General features: G+C 44.5%; 1 protein-coding gene across 1 annotated transcript; it reads left to right on the top strand.

Moving 5' to 3' along the window:
• Nucleotides 1-13,260: 13,260 nt before the first annotated feature.
• LOC119302608 (probable inactive purple acid phosphatase 29) lies at nucleotides 13,261-16,229 on the top strand. Its single transcript, XM_037579644.1, has 4 exons — nucleotides 13,261-13,844; nucleotides 14,581-14,972; nucleotides 15,341-15,791; nucleotides 15,980-16,229. The coding sequence occupies exons 1-4, from the start codon at nucleotides 13,541-13,543 to the stop codon at nucleotides 16,009-16,011; spliced, it is 1,179 nt and encodes a 392-aa protein (XP_037435541.1). The 5' UTR covers nucleotides 13,261-13,540; the 3' UTR covers nucleotides 16,012-16,229.
• Nucleotides 16,230-18,504: the final 2,275 nt, after the last annotated feature.

Genomic DNA, 18,504 nt, shown 5'->3' on the forward strand with positions numbered 1-18,504 from the left:
ACCTTGGTATTTGATACTGGTTCAGTTGCTAAGAGTAGTAACTCGAAACGGGAGTTGCAGAATGAACATAGACTAGTTAAGGGTGAAGTGACGATGTGTGTTGGAAGTGGTTCCAAGATTGATATGATCCTCATCGCACACTCCCTATACTTTTGGGATTAGTGTTGAACCTAAATAAATGTTATTTGGTGTTTGCATTGAGCATGAATATGATTTAATCATGTTTATTGCAATACGGTTATTCATTTAAGTAAGAGAATAAATTGTTGTTCTGTTTACATGAATAAAACCTTATATGGTTACACACCCAATGAAAATGGTTCGTTGGATCTCGATCGTAGTGATACACATATTCATAATATTGAAACCAAAAGATGCAAAGTTAATAATGATAGTGCAACTTACTTGTGGCACTACTGTTTAGGTCATACTGGTGTAAAGCGCATGAAGAAACTCCATGCTGATGGGCTTTTGGAATCACTTGATTATGAATCAGTTGATGCTTGCGAACCATGCCTCATGGGCAAGATGACTAAGACTCTGTTCTCCGGAACAATGGAGCGAGCAACAGATTTGTTGGAAATCATATATACTGATGTATGTGGTCCGATGAATATTGAGGCTCGCGGCAGGTATCATTATTTTCTGATCTTCACAGATGATTTGAGCAGATATGAGTATATCTACTTAATGAAACACAAGTTTGAAACATTTGAAAAGTTCAAAGAATTTCAGAGTGAAGTGGAGAATCATCGTAACAAAAATAAAAGTTTCTATGATATGATCGCAGAAGTAAAACATTTGAGTTACGAGTTTGGCCTTCAGTTAAAAACAATGTGAAATAGTTTCACTACTCACGCCACCTGGAACACCACAGCATAATGGTGTGTCCGAACGTCATAACCGTACTTTATTAGATATGGTGCGATCTATGATGTCTCTTACCGATCTACCACTATTGTTTTGGGGTTATGCATTAGAGACAGCTGCATTCACGTTAAATAGGGCACCATCTAAATCCGTTGAGACGACACCGTATGAACTATGGTTTGGCAAGAAACCTAAGCTGTCGTTTCTTAAAGTTTGAGGTTGCAATGCTTATGTGAAAAAGTTTCAACCTGATAATCTCTAACCCAAATCAGAGAAGTGCGTCTTCATAGGATACCCAAAAGAAAATGTTGGGTACACCTTCTATCACAGATCCGAAGGCAATATATTTGTTGCTTTGAATGGATCCTTTCTAGAAAAGGAGTTTCTCTCGAAAGAAGTGAGTGGGAGGAAAGTAGAACTTGATGAGGTAACTGTACATGCTCCCTTATTGGAAAGTAGTTCATCACAGAAATCTGTTCCTGTGACTACTACACCGATTAGTGAGGAAGCTAATGATGATGATCATGTAACTTCCGATCAATTTACTACCGAACCTCGTAGGTAAACCAGAGTGAGATCCGCACCAGAGTGGTACGGTAATCCTGTTCTGGAGGTCATGTTACTTGACCATGACGAGCCTATGAACTATGAGGAAGCGATGATGAGCCCAGATTCCGCGAAATGGCTTGAGGCCATGAAATCTGAGATGAGATCCATGTATGAGAACAAAGTATGGACTTTGATTAACTTGCCCAATGATCGGCGAACCATTGAGATTAAATGGATCTTCAAGAGGAAGACAGACGCTGATAGTAGTGTTACTATCTACAAAGCTAGAATTGTCGCAAAAAGGTTTTCAACAAGTTCAAGGTGTTGACTACGATGAGAGTTTCTCACTCGTATCTATGCTTAAGTCTGTCCGAATCATGTTAGCAATTTCCGCATTTTATGAAATCTGGCAAATGGATAAACAAAACTGCATTCCTTAATGGATTTATTAAAGAAGAGTTGTATATGATGCAACCAGAAGATTTTGTCAATCCTAAAGGTACTAACAAAATATGCAAGCTCCAGCGATCCATCTATGGACTGGTGCAAGCATCTCAGAGTTGGAATATACGCTTTGATAAGTTGATCAAAGCATATAGTTTTATACAGACTTGCGGTGAAGCCTGTATTTACAAGAAAGTGAGTGTGAGCACTACAGCATTTCTGATAAGTATATGTGAAAGACATATTGTTGATCGAAGATAATGTAGAATTATTCTGCAAAGCATAAAGGAATGTTTGAAAGGAGTTTTTCAAAGAAAGACCTCGGTGAAGCTCCTTACATATTGAGCATCAAGATCTATAGAGATAGATCAAGACGCTTGATAAGTTTTTTTTCAATGAATACATACCTTGACAAGATTTTGAAGTAGTTCAAAATGGGATAGTCAAAGAAGGATTTCTTGCCTGTGTTACAAAGGTGTGAAGTTGAGTAAGACTCAAAACCCGACCACGGCAGAAGATAGAGAGAGAATGAAAGTCATTCCCTATGCCTCAGCCATAGGTTCTATAAAGTATGCCATGCTGTGTACCAGACCTATTGTATACCCTGCCCTGAGTTTGGCAAGGGAGTACAATAGTGATCTAGGAGTAGATCACTAGACATTGGTCAAAATTATCCTTAGTGGAATAAGGATATGTTTCTCGATTATGGAGGTGACAAAAGGTTCGTCGTAAAGGGTTATGTCGATGCAAGTTTTGACACTGATCCAGATGAATCAAAATCTCAATCTGGATACATATTTAAAGTGGGAGCAATTAGCTAGAGTAGCTCCGTGCAGAGCATTGTTGACATAGAAATTTGCAAAATACTTACGGATCTGAATGTGGCAGACCCGTTGACTAAACTTCTCTCACAAGCAAAACATGATCACACCTTAGTACTCTTTGGGTGTTAATCACATAGCGATGTGAACTAGATTATTGACTCTAGTAAACCCTTTGGGTGTTGGTCACGTGTCGATGTGAACTATAGGTGTTAATCACATGGTGATGTGAACTATTGGTGTTAAATCACATGGAGATGTGAACTAGATTATTGACTCTAGTGCAAGTGGGAGACTGAAGGAAATATGCCCTAGAGGCAATAATAAACTTATTATTTATTTCCTTATTTCATGATAAATGTTTATTATTCATGCTAGAATTGTATTAACCGGAAACATAATACATGTGTGAATACATAGACAAACAAAGTGTCAGTAGTATGCCTCTACTTGACTAGCTCGTTGATCAAAGATGGTTATGTTTCCTAACCATAGACATGAGTTGTCATTTGATTAACGGGATCACATCATTAGGAGAATGATGTGATTGACTTGACCCATTCCGTTAGCATAGCACTTGATCATTTAGTTTGTTGCTATTGCTTTCTTCATGACTTATACATGTTCCTATGACTATGAGATTATGCAACTCCCATTTGCCGGAGTAACACTTTGTGTGCTACCAAACGTCACAACGTAACTGGGTGATTATAAAGGAGCTCTACAGGTGTCTCCAAAGGTACATGTTGGGTTGGCGTATTTCGAGATTAGGATTTGTCACTCCGATTGTCGGAGAGGTATCTCTGGGCCCTCTCGGTAATGCACATCACATAAGCCTTGCAAGCATTGCAACTACTGAGTCAGTTGCGAGATGATGTATTACGAAACGAGTAAAGAGACTTGCCGTTAACAAGATTGAACTAGGTATTGAGATACCGACGATCGAATCTCGGGCAAGTAACATACCGATGACAAAGGGAACAACGTATATTGTTATGCGGTCTGACCGATAAAGATCTTCGTAGAATATGTGGGAGCCAATATGAGCATCCAGGTTCCGCTATTGGTTATTGACCGGAGACATGTCTCGGTCATGTCTACATTGTTCTCGAACCCGTAGGGTCTGCACGCTTAACGTTACGATGACAGTTTCATTATGAGTTTATATATTTTGATGTACCGAAGTTTGTTCGGAGTCCTGGATATGATCACGGACATGACGAGGAGTCTCGAAATGGTCGATACATAAAGATTGATATATTGGACGGCTATATTCGGACACCGGAAGTGTTCCGGGTGATTTCAGAGAAAACCGGAGTGCCAGAGGGTTACCAGAACCCCTCCCCCCCCCGGAGAAGTAATGGGCCTTATGGGCCCTAGTGGAGAGAGAGAGGGGCGGCCAGGGTGGGCCGCGTGCCCCCTCCCCCTCTGGTCTGAATTGGACTAGGAGAGGCGGGTGGCGCCCCCCTTTCCTTCTCCCTCTCCCCCTTCCTTTCCCCCTCCCAGTAGGAGTAGGAAAGAGGGGAGTCCTACTCCTACTAGGACGAGGACTCCTCCTCCTTGGCGCGCCCAAGGGCCGGCCGGCCTTCCCCCTTGCTCCTTTATATACAGGGGCAGGGGGCACCTCTAGACACACAAGTTGATCTTCAAGATCGTTCTCTTAGCCATGTGCGGTGCCCCCCTCCACCATAGTCCTCGATAATATTGTACTGGTGCTTAGGCGAAGCCCTACGACAGTAGAACATCAAGATCGTCACCATGCCGTCGTGCTGACGGAACTCTTCCCCGACACTTTGCTGGATCGGAGTCCGGGGATCGTCATCGAGCTGAACGTGTGCTAGAACTCGGAGGTGCCGTAGTTTCGGTGCTTGATCGGTCGGGTCGTGAAGACGTACGACTACATCAACCACGTTGTCATAATGCTTCCGCTGTCGGTCTACGAGGGTACGTAGACAACACTCTCCCCTCTCGTTGCTATGCATCACCATGATCTTGCGTGTGCGTAGGAATTTTTTTGAAATTACTACGTTCCCCAACACATGCTATGTGGGTGAAATGATGATACCATGCCAACTTTCAACCTTTTCAGAGTTTATTTGTAATGCTTTTCAATTTCAGGGTCTTATAGCTCAAAATAATCAGTAAATGCATGAAAAATAACAAATGAAGTCAGAAAAGGTCGAAAATTGATGATGTGGCTTTGAATTGTGCATTTTGAACACACAAAAACTCTGGAGTTCAAATAAGTTCAAAAAAATGAAATCCATTTGTAACAAACGAGTTTCCGTATGGAACCCTCATACTTCGAAAGAGATTGTTCGTTTTGTACACGAAGTGCATCCAGTTTTTGCCGTAACCCTCTCCACTTTCTTGCACATACTATGTGGATGAAATGATGATACCATGCAAAAAGAAAATTAACTAAAAAACTTTTATAAAACTCTAATAGCAAAAGGAATGAACTAAAAAGCTTTTATAAACCTCTAGTATTGTTTAAACTAAAATTATATAAAATTCATGCCATTGAAATTATCAAAGTATTTTATGTTCAAAACATGAAAAGCAGAAAGAAACAAATTAAACTTTAATAAATTAGTAGAAACAAAGTTAAATAAATTAAAATTTAATAAAATAAATAAGTAGAAACAAAATAAAATAAAATAAACTTTAATAAAATAAATAAGTAGAAACAAAATAAAACAAATTAAAATTTAATACAATAAATAAATAGAAACAAAATAAAATAAAATAAAATAAACTTTTATAAAATAAAGAAGTAGAAACAAAATAAACTTTATAAAATTAAAATAAATAAACTTTAATAAAAAAATAAAAATAGCAACAGTAAGTTTTTTATTGTAAGTAGAAACAAAATAAAATAAATAAAGCAACAAAAAAATAAAAAAGTGCCAACTACTGGGCCACCACGGCCTGAATACGACTAGAAACCCTAACATGGGCCAGGATTCAGGCCCGCAGAAGGCCCAGTAGGCCCATCAGGCATAGCAGTGACAATTAGGCTCGTAAGCCTGCAATCGAGAGGAGCTCGAGAGGGGTGCGGCAGTGAGGCTTATAAACCACTCCGCGCCCCTCTCAACTAGCGATGTGGGACTAAAGTTTTGGCCACGGGAAGCACGAGGCCTTTGGTCCCGGCTGGTGGCACCAACCAGTACCAAAGGGGGGCATTCGTACCGGTTGGTGGAATGCCCCCTTTGGTACCAGTTGGTGCCACCAACCGGGACCAAAGGCCGCCACTTCCCGTCCTTTGGGCTGCTGAAAAGAGACCTTTGGTCTCGGTTGGTGGCACCAACCGGGACTAAAGGGGTCATTGGTCCCGGTTGGTGCCACGAACCGGGACCAATGTTCCTGGTATATAAGTAGCACTTAGAAATTTTGCAGAGTTCATCGCCATAGTTACCCCCGACGACGCTGAGATGCCTCCAGGCTGCCCCGACGCCGCACGCCGCCCCCGCCGTCGCCATCACCGTCGCTCGTGCCCTCGCTGTTTGTCGCGCCCTCACCCGACGTCGTCGCCGCGCATCGTCCCTGCCCTGACGCGCGCCGCCCCTGCCCCACCGCGCGTCGCTCCTGCCCCGACGCTGTCGCCACGCCACTCCCCGCGCCCCTGCTCGCCCCGACGCCGCCCGCCGCACGCTCCTCCCTCTGTGAGCACCGCGCCTCTGCCGGCCCCGCCACCGCCGTGCTATTCTTTAGTTATACATGCTATTTTTAGAAAAGTTTTTTATATTTAGGAAGAAGGAAAGAAGGAAGAAGGAAGAAGAAGAAAAAGTTTTATATATGCAAAAGTTACATTTTTAGAAAAGTTTTATATATCTAGCTAGGAAAGGAAGAAGAAGAAAAAGAATGAGAGGAAAAAGGAAAATAAGAAGAGGAAGAAAGGAGAAGAAAAGGAGAGGAAGAAGAGGAGAAATAAATAAGAAGAGGAAAAAAAGAGGAGGAAAAAGAGGAGAAGAAACGACATGATGGCATCACTTCCTTGTGCGATTATGTCCCCCAACACCGCTTCTGTTGCTTCGTCTCGGGGGTGTTTCATAGTTTCTGCAAATATTTACAACATAACAATTATGATTCAAACATGAAAGATGGATATATTAGTGGAAAACATAGAACTAGCTAGCTAATCACAATAAGGAATCATATTAGTGGCCTCGATGCTGCTTCTCTAGCATTTGGGGTGGCCTCGGCAATGCTTCAAGGGTTTGGGGTGGCCTCGACGACAACACTCTTTTAACTTGGTAAATTTGGGTGGCCTCAAGAGAGTTTGTCGGGTAGGGGCGCGACGGGAGGGGGTAGGAGACCGACATCGTTTTTTTCTAGGGTTTGGGTGTCCTCGAGAGTTTTGGTCGAGCGAGAGGGCCGGGGGGTAAGAAATAAAAAGAGGAGAAGATCGAAGAAAAAAAAGAAGAAAAAGAGGAGAAGAAGAAAGGAATAGAGGAGAAGAAGAAAAAAATAGAAATTTAAAATTTCTATTTTCTTCTTCTTCTCCTCTATTTCGTTCTTCTTCTATTTTCTATTTTCTCTTCTTCTTCTCTATTCCTTTCTTCTTCTCCTCTTTTTTTTCTTTGTTGTCGATATACCCTGTCTCGATAACTTTGTTTAGTTTTAGGATTATTTTAGTTTATGTTTAGTTTAGGAAGAAGGAAAAGAAAAAGGAGAAGAAGAGGAGAAATAAATAAGAAGAGGAAAAAAGGAAGAAAAAAAAGGAGGAGAAGAAGAAAAAATAGATAAAAATGCTATTTTTTTCTTCTTCTCCTCTATTCCTTTCTTCTTCTTCTCTTTTTTTCTTATTTTTTTCTTCGATCTTCTCCTCTTTTTATTTCTTACCCCTCGGCCCTCTCGCTCGACCAAAACTCTCGAGGACACCCAAACCCTAGAAAAAAATGATGTCGGTCTCCTACCCCCTCCCGTCGCGCCCCTACCCAACAAACTCTCTCGAGGCCACCCAAATTTACCAAGTTAAAAGAGTGTTGTCGTCGAGGCCACCCCAAACCCTTGAAGCATTGCCGAGGCCACCCCAAACCCTAGAGAAGCAGCGTCGAGGCCGCTAATATGATTCCTTATTGTGATTAGCTAGTTAGTTCTACGTTTGCCACTAATATATCCATCTGTCATGTTTGAATAATAATTGCCATGTTGTAAATATTTGCAGAAACTATGGAACACCCCCGAGACGAAGCAACAGAAGTGGTGTTGGGGACATAATCGCACAAGGAAGTGATGCCATCATGTCGTTTCTGAATGAAACAATGGTCTGGAAGGACAGGGTGAAGAAGCATGCTATGATTATGATGGCTCCGATGACACAATGCCGGTGCAAGAAGGAGACCTTGATGACGACTCCGGTGACCCAATGTCGGTGCAAGAAGGAGACCGTGATGATGGCTCCGGTGACCGAACCGAGTCCGGCCAGGTATATATATTAGTTAAGCCTGTACTGACTAGCTAATTGATGCATTCATTGTTTTGTTATATGTACACATATTAATTAACTCTCGTCTTTCTTCTTTTTTCTAGCCCTCCGGATCGAGCACAACTTCGGTAAAGAGACGAGACCCAAAGAAAAATTTGCGCTCGGATGAAAGGTTTGAGATCACAGCAATCGCGCACGATGGCATGCCGATTGAACCCATCCGGACAAAGGAAGCATTTGCTGCTCAGTGCGGGGTTCTTATTAGGGACAAGATCCCGATCGGTATCCACCAATGGTTAAAGCCTAAGAATGAAGACCCTGAGGTGTCTTATGTCTCCGATATGCAGAAAGATGATCTTTGGACCGCGCTGAAGGCAAATTTCACCCTACCGGCAGAGGAGGATCCGGAGAAGCCAGTTAAAGAGCAATTGATCAAGTCGCATGCTCTTAAGAAGATGGCAGAACTATTCATGAGGTGGAAGAATGAGCTGAAAACATCGTTTGTCGACAAAGACAAGACACCAGAATTCACCGGCCGGTATGAGAAGATCATAGATCACTGGCCCGCATTTGTGGCCCACAAGACATCGAACAAGAGTAAGAAGATGTTAGTGACAAACAAGAAAAATGCTGCGAAGAAGAAGCATCACCATCGCATGGGGTCAGGTGGCTACCTCAAAGCCCGGCCATTGTGGGCCAAGGCTGAGAATGACCTGCTTGATAAAGGGATCGAACCAGAGACATTGCACTGACCAGACCGTTGCCGGACTTGGTTCTTCGGGGTTGGCGGAAGCTTGGACCCTGTAACAGGGAAGTGCGTTTGGACGAACGAGCAACTACGAATACCCCTCACGAAGCTTCAGGAGTATATCACCGCAGTGCAGGAGGGGACGTTCATTCCAGATAGAGAGAACGACGAGCTCATAATGGCCCTCGGGAATCCTGAGCACCCTGGACGGACACGAGGCACGTCAGGCTCCGTTTCATGGAAGGCTGGGTTTCCGAACGCAGGCGGTTACAAATGCCAGGAGAGGAGGAAGAAAGTGGAGCAGATCCAAATTCAGGCGCTGCACGCAAGGGTACAAGCGATAGAGCAACGAGAAGCAGATCACAACAAGCTACCCGCCTAAGCTTCCCCCGAAGCTACCCCGCCATCTTAGCGGAGAAGCAGCGTGGCTTCCATCGAGCTACAGCAGCTGGAGCCTATCTTCATGGCTCCTGCTAGCTACCCCGTGGACTTAATCACGGGGTCTCAAAATTGCCACCTTATGACGCAATGGAAGAATTTGAAAGTCAAGGCGACTGTTGGCTCTGTTGCACCTCCTGAACCTGGCGCAACTTTTCACTGTCGGCCGATTCCAGAAGGATATGCTAGGGTGATGGTGGATGAAATAACGGACGGATTTGAGGACCTCGAGCTTGACCACCCTACCGGTGAAGGGAAGACTCAGCTGGGTTCTTCTCTGAAGACTCCATGTCTATGGCGGAAGGAGCTCATCAACCTTCCGAACTGGATGCCTCCGCCTCCTCCTCCTCCTCCTCCTCCGGCGAGTCAGGGTACTCCGCCTCCTCCTTCGGCGAGTGATTAGGGCACTCAGCCTCCTTTTCCGGCGCGTGGCGGCACTCCGCCTCCTTCTCCGCCTGCATCGGCGTGCCCGAGCAGCCAGCCTACTCCTTCTCCGCCTCGCCAGCAAGGGCGGAAGAGACCCGCCGCCGCTCCAGCTGCTCCGGCGCGTCATAGTCCTCCTCCTCGTAAGCAAGGAAAGAAGACAACCGCAGCCGCTCCGTCTGCTCCGGCGTCTAGCAGTACATCCAGAGGCGGGAGGCAATACAGATTCGGTCCTTCTCTGAAGACTCCAGAGAAGTTACCATACGAGAGGACCCCGGAGGAAAACGAGAAGATTGTGCGAGATGAAGTGAGGAACTTCTTTGAAGGGGTGAAAGCAAAGAAACATCCACCTCCGGAGGAGAAGGTAGATCTGGTGAAAGCGAAGCGCACTATGGAAGCCCTGAAGAAACCATCAAAGTCTCCGCCGAAAGGCAACTATGAGCACATTATTCAAAGGTCATTTATCAAAGCGGAGCAGTCGGGAAGTACTGTCAGTGATCAAAGGTTAGCGGAATGACGAGCTGCGAAAAAAATTGCCCAGCTCGGTGAACAAGCAAACCAATCGTTCTCCCCGCTCAAGGTGTCTAGCGATATTGTCGCTAACGATTCGAGGATGGTGCCCGATTATAACAATCTTGAAGATTACCTGCCCGACGATGTACATTATGAATTCTTGGAGGTGGAAGAACACAAATATGAGTATTAGAAGCCTCTCGTCAAAGATGAAAGGTCTCTAACAACGATGATGCGAAGGTTCCATGATTGGTACATGAAAACCTGCAGGGAGTCTGGGGGGATACTTTGACGCTGAGAGTTAAAGAGGAGCATGAACTCGTTGGAACTGATCTGTTGAATGTTTCATTTGAGGAGTTCTTCCAGTTTTTCAATCAGAGGGCCCTCGATAAATTAACGGTCACTTGCTACTATCTGTAAGTACTACTTCTGTCATTAAGTCTCTATATATATGTCAGCTCTTTCATTGCATGTATTTATAATTATCCTCCCTATATTATGCAGATTGCAGATCGTCGAATTGAAGAAAAGACAAATCGGTGATATTGGGTTCATTAACCCAAATATCATAGATGCATATTCGGTTGAATTTCAGAAAAGAGATATCAAGGCCAACTTGCTACGATAGTTGGTATTAAATCAAAACAAAGATATAATACTCTTTCCTTACAACTTCAAGTGAGTGTTACTTTCTTGTGCATATTCAGTTTCCCTTATTAGTCGAGGTTACAGTAATGTAATTGATGAGTTATGCATGCGTGCGCAGGTTCCACTATATTCTCCTAGAGATTAAGCTCGAGCAGGGACTAGTAACCGTCTTAGACTCGAGATGAAAAGATCCCAAGGAGTATGCGGACGTGACTGAAATTCTCGAGAAGTAAGTTAAATCGATCATTATCGCACCATATCGGCAACTTTGTTCACTTCCTGATAACAAGTAATTGTTTTATTTGTCTGGCAGGGTTTGGAAAAAATTCACCTCAAAAGCTCCGGGACTGCCGAAGAAGCTGTAATTTAAACACCCGAAAGTAAGTACTACTAGCATGTTCCGCGCATCTCCTAGTGATTCAAGTGCTAGTTACATCAATACCATTTAGCATGCTTGCTTATTAGTTTGATTGACCTATATTTCTTATAAAGTGGTTGTGGCAGGAAGCCGGGAATAATTACTATGGATACTACATTTGCGAGTCCATCCGCCACACGACCTGTGAGCGGGCTACACTAAAAAACAATATGAAGTGCGTAAGCAATAATATTCAGAATTTAACTTTATTACCATATTTTGTGTTGAGTTTCATTCATTCATATATATGTATTGACCCCCTTCTTCAAATTAGATGTTTCGGATGCGGGATGAACTCCTAGCACCAGATTGCATGCGAGGAATTCAAGAGAAATTGGCGGCATTCTTTCTTGACCACGTGATCGATAAAGACGGAGAATACTATGTGGACCCTGTGTTCATATATAATTAGGGGATTATATTGTAAGAGATCTTATATTGTATATATGTAGCCTGTAGCGTCGGATAGATATACGAAAACTTGTTGTTCGACCAATCTCTCGGAGAAGGAGAGGTCGATATCACTTCTCTCTGTATGCATATGTTCATGACAATCTTCTGTTTCCTTTATTTTTGCTTACTAGCTAGCGTGTCGAGTGCTCTCTATTACATATAGTACGTAGCGTCGACCAAGCACGGAGATAAGAGAGGACACTTCTCTCTATTAATTAATTAGCTACCTAACACAATATATGAAACACCTTAATTAACCATACAAAACCCCCAACCCCCCCCCCCTTTCAGAAAAAACAAAAACCCTAGCCCCTGAACAGCTGATGCGTGGATGCCTATTGGTCCAGGTTGGTGCCACCAACCGGGACCAAAGGGCCTCCTGCCTGGGCTCGCCGCATCGGCCACGTGGAGGCCCATATGTCCCGGTTCGTGTAAGAACCGGGACTAAAGGCCTAGAGCTTTAGTAACGACCCTTTAGTCCCGGTTCGGAAACCGGGACAAATGGCCCTTACGAAGCGGGGCAAATGGCCCTTTTTCTACTAGTGAGGGGACCACTATCCCCTCTCGCCTAGGCCATGGGCATCGATCCGCTGGACAGACATGACCACATGGGGGAGAGCACGACAACCATAGGAGGGAATCGGTCATCCATGGCGAAGAGTCACCACCGGAAGGAGAATCCGGCGCCACCAGGAGCACCCAAAGCACACAGCTGCCTTCCCTCCTCCCCACAGACCCAAAACGGCGCCGCCGCCTGAACCAAAGTTGTGGGCTTTCACCCGGGTGCAGGGGAAGGGGGGAGGAGGGGGAGATGAACCTCAACGTTGCCTTCAGGAAGGAGAGCAACGCTTGAAGCGCCGCCGCCGCCAGAGGCCAAGGGTTTACCCCGATCCAGAGCACCCCACTCCACATCCACTCAGCCAACAACCAGATCGGATCGAACCTGACATGGAGGAGGCTGCTGCAAGCGACGGGACACCGTCTTCAGATCTGACACAGAGGGACGCGGGGGCCCCGATGCACGAGGTCCAGGTCCACCGCTGCCTCGCCACCCACACAGTTGAGGGAAGGCGGCCCAACTCCAACGACCGCCGCCCGCCGCTGGCACGGCGCCGCCCACACCACCAAAGCTACCGCCTGGAACCCTAGGTCCGCTCCCAGGGAGGAAGCGTGACCGAAGACCTCGCCGCCACCCTCACCGGCGTCCACATGGAGTTGCCAGGGCTACCTCCGGCGGTGGCAAGGGGAGAGGCGGAAGGGGGGGGGGGATCTGGATCGCCCCCGAGTCGCCCTGGGGGATGCAAGGGAGGTGGGGGAGGATTCGCGGATGTTTCAGATAAAACTTTAGTACTGAATTAGCAAATCCGATTAAAATAGAAGTAGGGGAAAGCTGAATATGCAAGGCAGGATAGAATAAGCTGCGCCATTTCTTCCTTCCGTCTCCCTCGGCGCGCACCGCAACCAACGGGCTCCATCCCTGTACGACGCACGGCATCCCAGCTCAACTGTGGATATCCATCCCGGCTCCCGCCCCCCGCACCATAAAAAACTCGCCGGCGTCGGCGGGCTCACGTCAAACCGCCCTCAATCTCACCGTGCGGTCGCCACCAAACGCGAACTGGCAGACCGCAGGCGCCCGGCCACGTTGGCCAGATCCTCCTATAAAGAATGGAAATCCACCACAACCACGAATCGCCACTTTCTCCAGCAACAGTGATCCCCCGGTTATATTTCTCACTCCGAACCACGCCGCGCCGCTCTAGCCAGCTGCACCCTCGGCCGCCATGGCCCGCCTCGGCCTCCGGCGCTTTCCGCCGCCGATGCTCCTCCTTCTCCTCGCCCTCTTCCTCGTCGCGGCGGCGGCGGCGGGGAAGGGAAAGAAGAGGGGCGGCGGCGGGCTGCGGTTCCGGCGGGAGGGCGGCACGTTCAAGGTGCTGCAGGTGGCGGACATGCACTACGCGGACGGGCGGAGCACCGCGTGCGAAGACGTGCTGCCCGAGCAGGTCGCCGGCTGCTCCGACCTCAACACCACCGCCTTCCTCTACCGCGTCATCCGCGCCGAGGACCCCGACCTCGTCGTCTTCACAGGTCCGACCCCCACCCATCCTCCTCCTCTTCCCTGCTCTGTTATTCGATTAATACTCCGATTGACTAGTGATTCGTTGGTGTCATGCATTCCTGGTTAATCCATGAGTTGGTGGAGTAATCCCCAAAGAATTAAGAAATCTGAAGCACGAGCTGCACTGAAATTGGGTCTGGGCTGGGCAGTCGCTCATCCGCTGGGGTTTCAGTTAATCGATTGGTCTGTCCATCCAGGACCAAGATGAAGATGAAACTGTCTGATTGATCACGACTGCGTCCACATGGAGCTAAAACACAAACAGGAAAGATACAAATGTAGCCGCCTCTGTGATTATCTCCAGGTTACTGTCTTCTTTTCGTCGTCTTGTTTCACGGGCGATCTCGGTGATGTTTCCAAGGCTGCAAATTTAGCAACCTATTTTTTTATTATCTTTTCAGAAACACCGAGATTACGGCATGTGCTAGCGATGATTTGTGCTACTATGCATTTGCAGTGATGGTGATTGCATACATAAGTTTGCTTTCAGTCATAGCAGGGCCATCTTAAAAGTTAAAAGAAAAGTCTTTCCTCTGAAAAATTGTGCATAGATAGAAGGGGCAGCCCCGTGCACGTAGCTCCCGCTTGCGTAGGGTCCTGGGATCACTTTGGTCTTTTGTACACAACCTTTCCCTGCGTTCTACAAGAGGCTGGTTCAAAGAAAAATGTGCATAGATAATTTCAACCTCAGTGTTTATTGGGCAGGTGACAACATCTACGGCGCGGATTCGACCGACGCGGCCAAATCAATGGATGCAGCAATAGCTCCGGCCATTGCCATGAACCTTCCCTGGGCTGCTGGGATTGGTAACCATGACCAAGAGGGTACCCTGTCACGGGAGGGCGTGATGCGACACCTTGTGGGCATGAAGAACACTCTTTCACGCTTCAATCCTGAAGGAGTAGAAATCGATGGCTTCGGGAATTATAATCTGGAAGTTGGTGGGGTTGAGGGAACACTGCTGGCTAACAAATCAGTGCTCAACATGTATTTTCTTGACAGTGGTGACTATTCTACCGTGCCATCAATCCCTGGTTATGGCTGGATCAAGGCTTCGCAGGAAGCTTGGTTCCGGAAAACGTCTTCGAGCCTCCAGGTGAATAAGTTAGCACTTTGTCACCATCTTGGTGTGATACTGAGTAGGTGGATGCTATTTTGCTATCAGCAACAACACAATAATTATCTGTTGAACCATATTAACTCTGCAAAATATTGTTGCTATTTATTCTCAAGACATAACTCAAGAAATTCATGCTATTTGAGAATAGATGATATATCAGTTTGCTGTTACTGCAGTTCCGAATACTGTTGGTTTCAAAATATTTTCTGGGTTAAACTGAATATAGAGATTTAAGAATACCAAGTTGTTTCCGTGACGACACTAGTATGGTAATCTCATTTTGTTGGTGCTGTGTACATATGTTTGTTACAAGTTAAAATAACAAAACTCACTGTAAAATGCAGAAAAACTACACGAATGAAGAACCCAGACAGAAGGAGCCGGCACCTGCTCTTGCATACTTCCACATTCCATTGCCGGAGTTCAGCAGCTTCACGGCATCCAATATCACAGGAGTGAAGCAGGAGGGCATCAGCTCGCCGTCAATCAACTCGGGCTTCTTTACCACCATGGTGGAAGCTGGAGATGTGAAGGCTGCCTTCATAGGACATGATCACTTAAATGACTTCTGCGGGAAGCTCACTGGTATTCAGCTGTGCTATGCCGGTGGGTTCGGTTACCATGCATATGGGAAGGCCGGGTGGTCGAGAAGAGCAAGGGTGGTGTCTGTGCAGCTCGAGAAGACGGAGACCGGAGAGTGGCAAGGAGTGAAGTCTATCAAGACATGGAAGAGGCTTGATGATCAACACCTCACCTCGATTGACTCTGAGGTCCTGTGGAACAGAGGCTCTAATGGTAAGACACTCACATATGCATGAGCATGATGCTATTTCTAGCATGCATAACAGTGCTCTTATGATATTTGGATGGATAATAAATGGTCCTCTCTCTTGTGGATTATGATAGATAGTATGAAATTACTGTACTGATCGAACAAACATGTTTTCAAAACCAAAACTTATGTAAGTGTTGCTAATTGGCAGGGAGGGGCAGCAAGGATCATGACAGAAGCTGAGTTCAGGATGGGGACAGCGAGTGAGTGATGCGTCCTACCTCTGCTCATCATGTGTGCTGTTGGTGCTCAGCTTATTACGGAGTCCGTAACCGTGTAAATGAAACAGATAGTACACGACATGTATACGCAAGTTCTCAGAGTTGTAATTTTTCACGTCATGAATAAAAAGGAGGATCATGGATTCAGTGTGATTCAGTACATATCTCACTCTTTGCAAATGGTCTCAGATGTCGAAAGATAATGAGAATACCGATGCTAACGAGGCCTGTATCTTCTCTCATAAGTTTATTACTTGCAAGGGTGTTTCAACTGTTGAGTAAAAACAAGAACCTCATTGATGTGTTTCTAGCATCAACATAGATCTCACCTCCACTTCGCCACCAGATGCATGATAAGTTGGACGCAAACTGAACCATAATGCATTACCTGAGTGACAGGTTCAGAGGACTGAACTGCCAATTTCTTCAGTAAGTTCGAATTCAGACAACAAAGCAGGAAACTTTTGGAGCACAAAGGGGAGAAACTTGGAGCTATTCCAGATACTCCTGTAGGCCAACCAGGAACGCTGGCGGCTAGGGTTTAAACCCAATACATAGGTGATGATCCCCCAAGTCTCTGGAATAGTGGCTTTGTTTTGCATTTCCTTATTTAATATCCGGTAACGATTAGTCGCATGCATCTTTGAGATCCAACCGAGTCATTCTGCTCTGTAACTCCAAGAGTAGTGTGTGATTTGTTGAATTTTGTACCATATGTCAGTTTTTCAGAGAAAAAAAACTGCATTGAAATTCCTGTGGAGTTGAGTCTATCAACACTAGATACCTCAAATGGCTCTATGTGAGCTTGTTTTCTTTCCAAATCAGATACCACATTTCTCATGCAGAAGTTCTGCCATTTTAGTATATGTTCATTGCTCTCAGCTCCTATGTTCCTCAGTCTGCAGGCTTGCATCATTCTTCAGTCTTTTAGTCCTGAGATTTTAGTCATATTCAATCATACTTATGTCTGTCCTTAGTCTCTTGTTTCTTCGGACATATTCAGTTTACAAAATGGTCCATGGCTGGGTGTGATTGCCCACAGATTAGTATTGATCGTTAATCATCCTATTTCTGTGTGTATCCTTTGTATAATCTTGGCATCGAGGAGATCTTTGTAGACGATCTCAATAAGGGTGGGGTCACCAAAGATAATCTCCTCTTCTTCTGGATTGCATGGCTTTGTGTCCAGTGGTAGCAGAACCCGGTTGGAGCATCGCTTGGCCAGGAGAAAAGGCGTTGCTGCGCCGAGAGGTTTCTCCACGACCAGAACATGGTATGCTGCCTCGTGGTTAGGACAATAGACCAGGTACATCCGAGATCTCAAAAATCCATTAATGTTGCAGAAATTATTATTGATCACTCTAGTTTTCTGCAGTCGATTGTGTTTGTGCAAAATTATCATGTTAATAAACCCCTTGAGGAAGACGATTGCTAGTAACCACAGGAGGTAACACAATGCATCCATTTTGTTCGAATGATTGTAATAATTTTTCACTAATCAAAACCTCATGTATAGTAGAAATTTCTGTAAAAATGACCTTGCAATACTGCACATTTTATTTATATTTTATTTATCTACTATCTTAAAAAAAATCCTACAAATTCCACCGCAATGCGCGGGGTATCACCTAGTTGTCCAATAAACTAGAGTTGCTTGAGCTAGCTTGCACTAGCGGTATGGGTACTTTAATACCATGGATTATTTTAACTAGCAAAAGAGCCCGTGCGTTGCAACGGGAAAAAAAATCATAATCTCCAATGGCCATGATCACATTCTGCTGCATCACCATGATACACTATCACTCTCAATTTCGTGAAATCATGAAAAAAATTATAACTCGTGAACATTTTTTCAAAGTCAAGAACATTTTTACAAATTATTGAACATTTTCTAAAATCAAGAACATATTATATCATTCGCAAACATTTTTAAAAATCGTGAACATCTTTTTAACAGTTTTCTTGAATCGGAGAACAAATCTAGAATGGACGAGTAATGTTTTGGAAATTGGTGGAACAATTTTTAAAATTCACGAACATTTTTTTCAAACGCATGATCATTTTCCGAATCAATGAATATTTTATGAATAAATAAACTATTTTGTAAGTCATGAGAAATTTTTGAATTTTTAGGATATTTTTTCATTCATTAACATTTTTGAGTTGGCGAAATTTTGTTCAATTTCATTAAAAAAATTAATACACGAACTTTTAAAAATCATGAACATTTTTTGATTTTCCAAACATTTGTTTCCAAAATTTCGAACATTTTTTGAACAAGCAAACCTTTTTTATAAAATCAAGAACATGTTTTGAAACTACAAATATTTTATGATTTATTAAACATTTTATTTCAAAATTCTCATTTTAAAAAATGAAACTTTTTTGAAGTCTCAAATTATTTAAAGTAGGAAAAAACAAAACGGAAAAGAAAAAGTAAAAATAAAAAACGAAA

The sequence above is a fragment of the Triticum dicoccoides genome, chromosome 5A (assembly GCF_002162155.2).
Source record: "Triticum dicoccoides isolate Atlit2015 ecotype Zavitan chromosome 5A, WEW_v2.0, whole genome shotgun sequence".
Classification (NCBI taxonomy): domain Eukaryota; kingdom Viridiplantae; phylum Streptophyta; class Magnoliopsida; order Poales; family Poaceae; genus Triticum; species Triticum dicoccoides.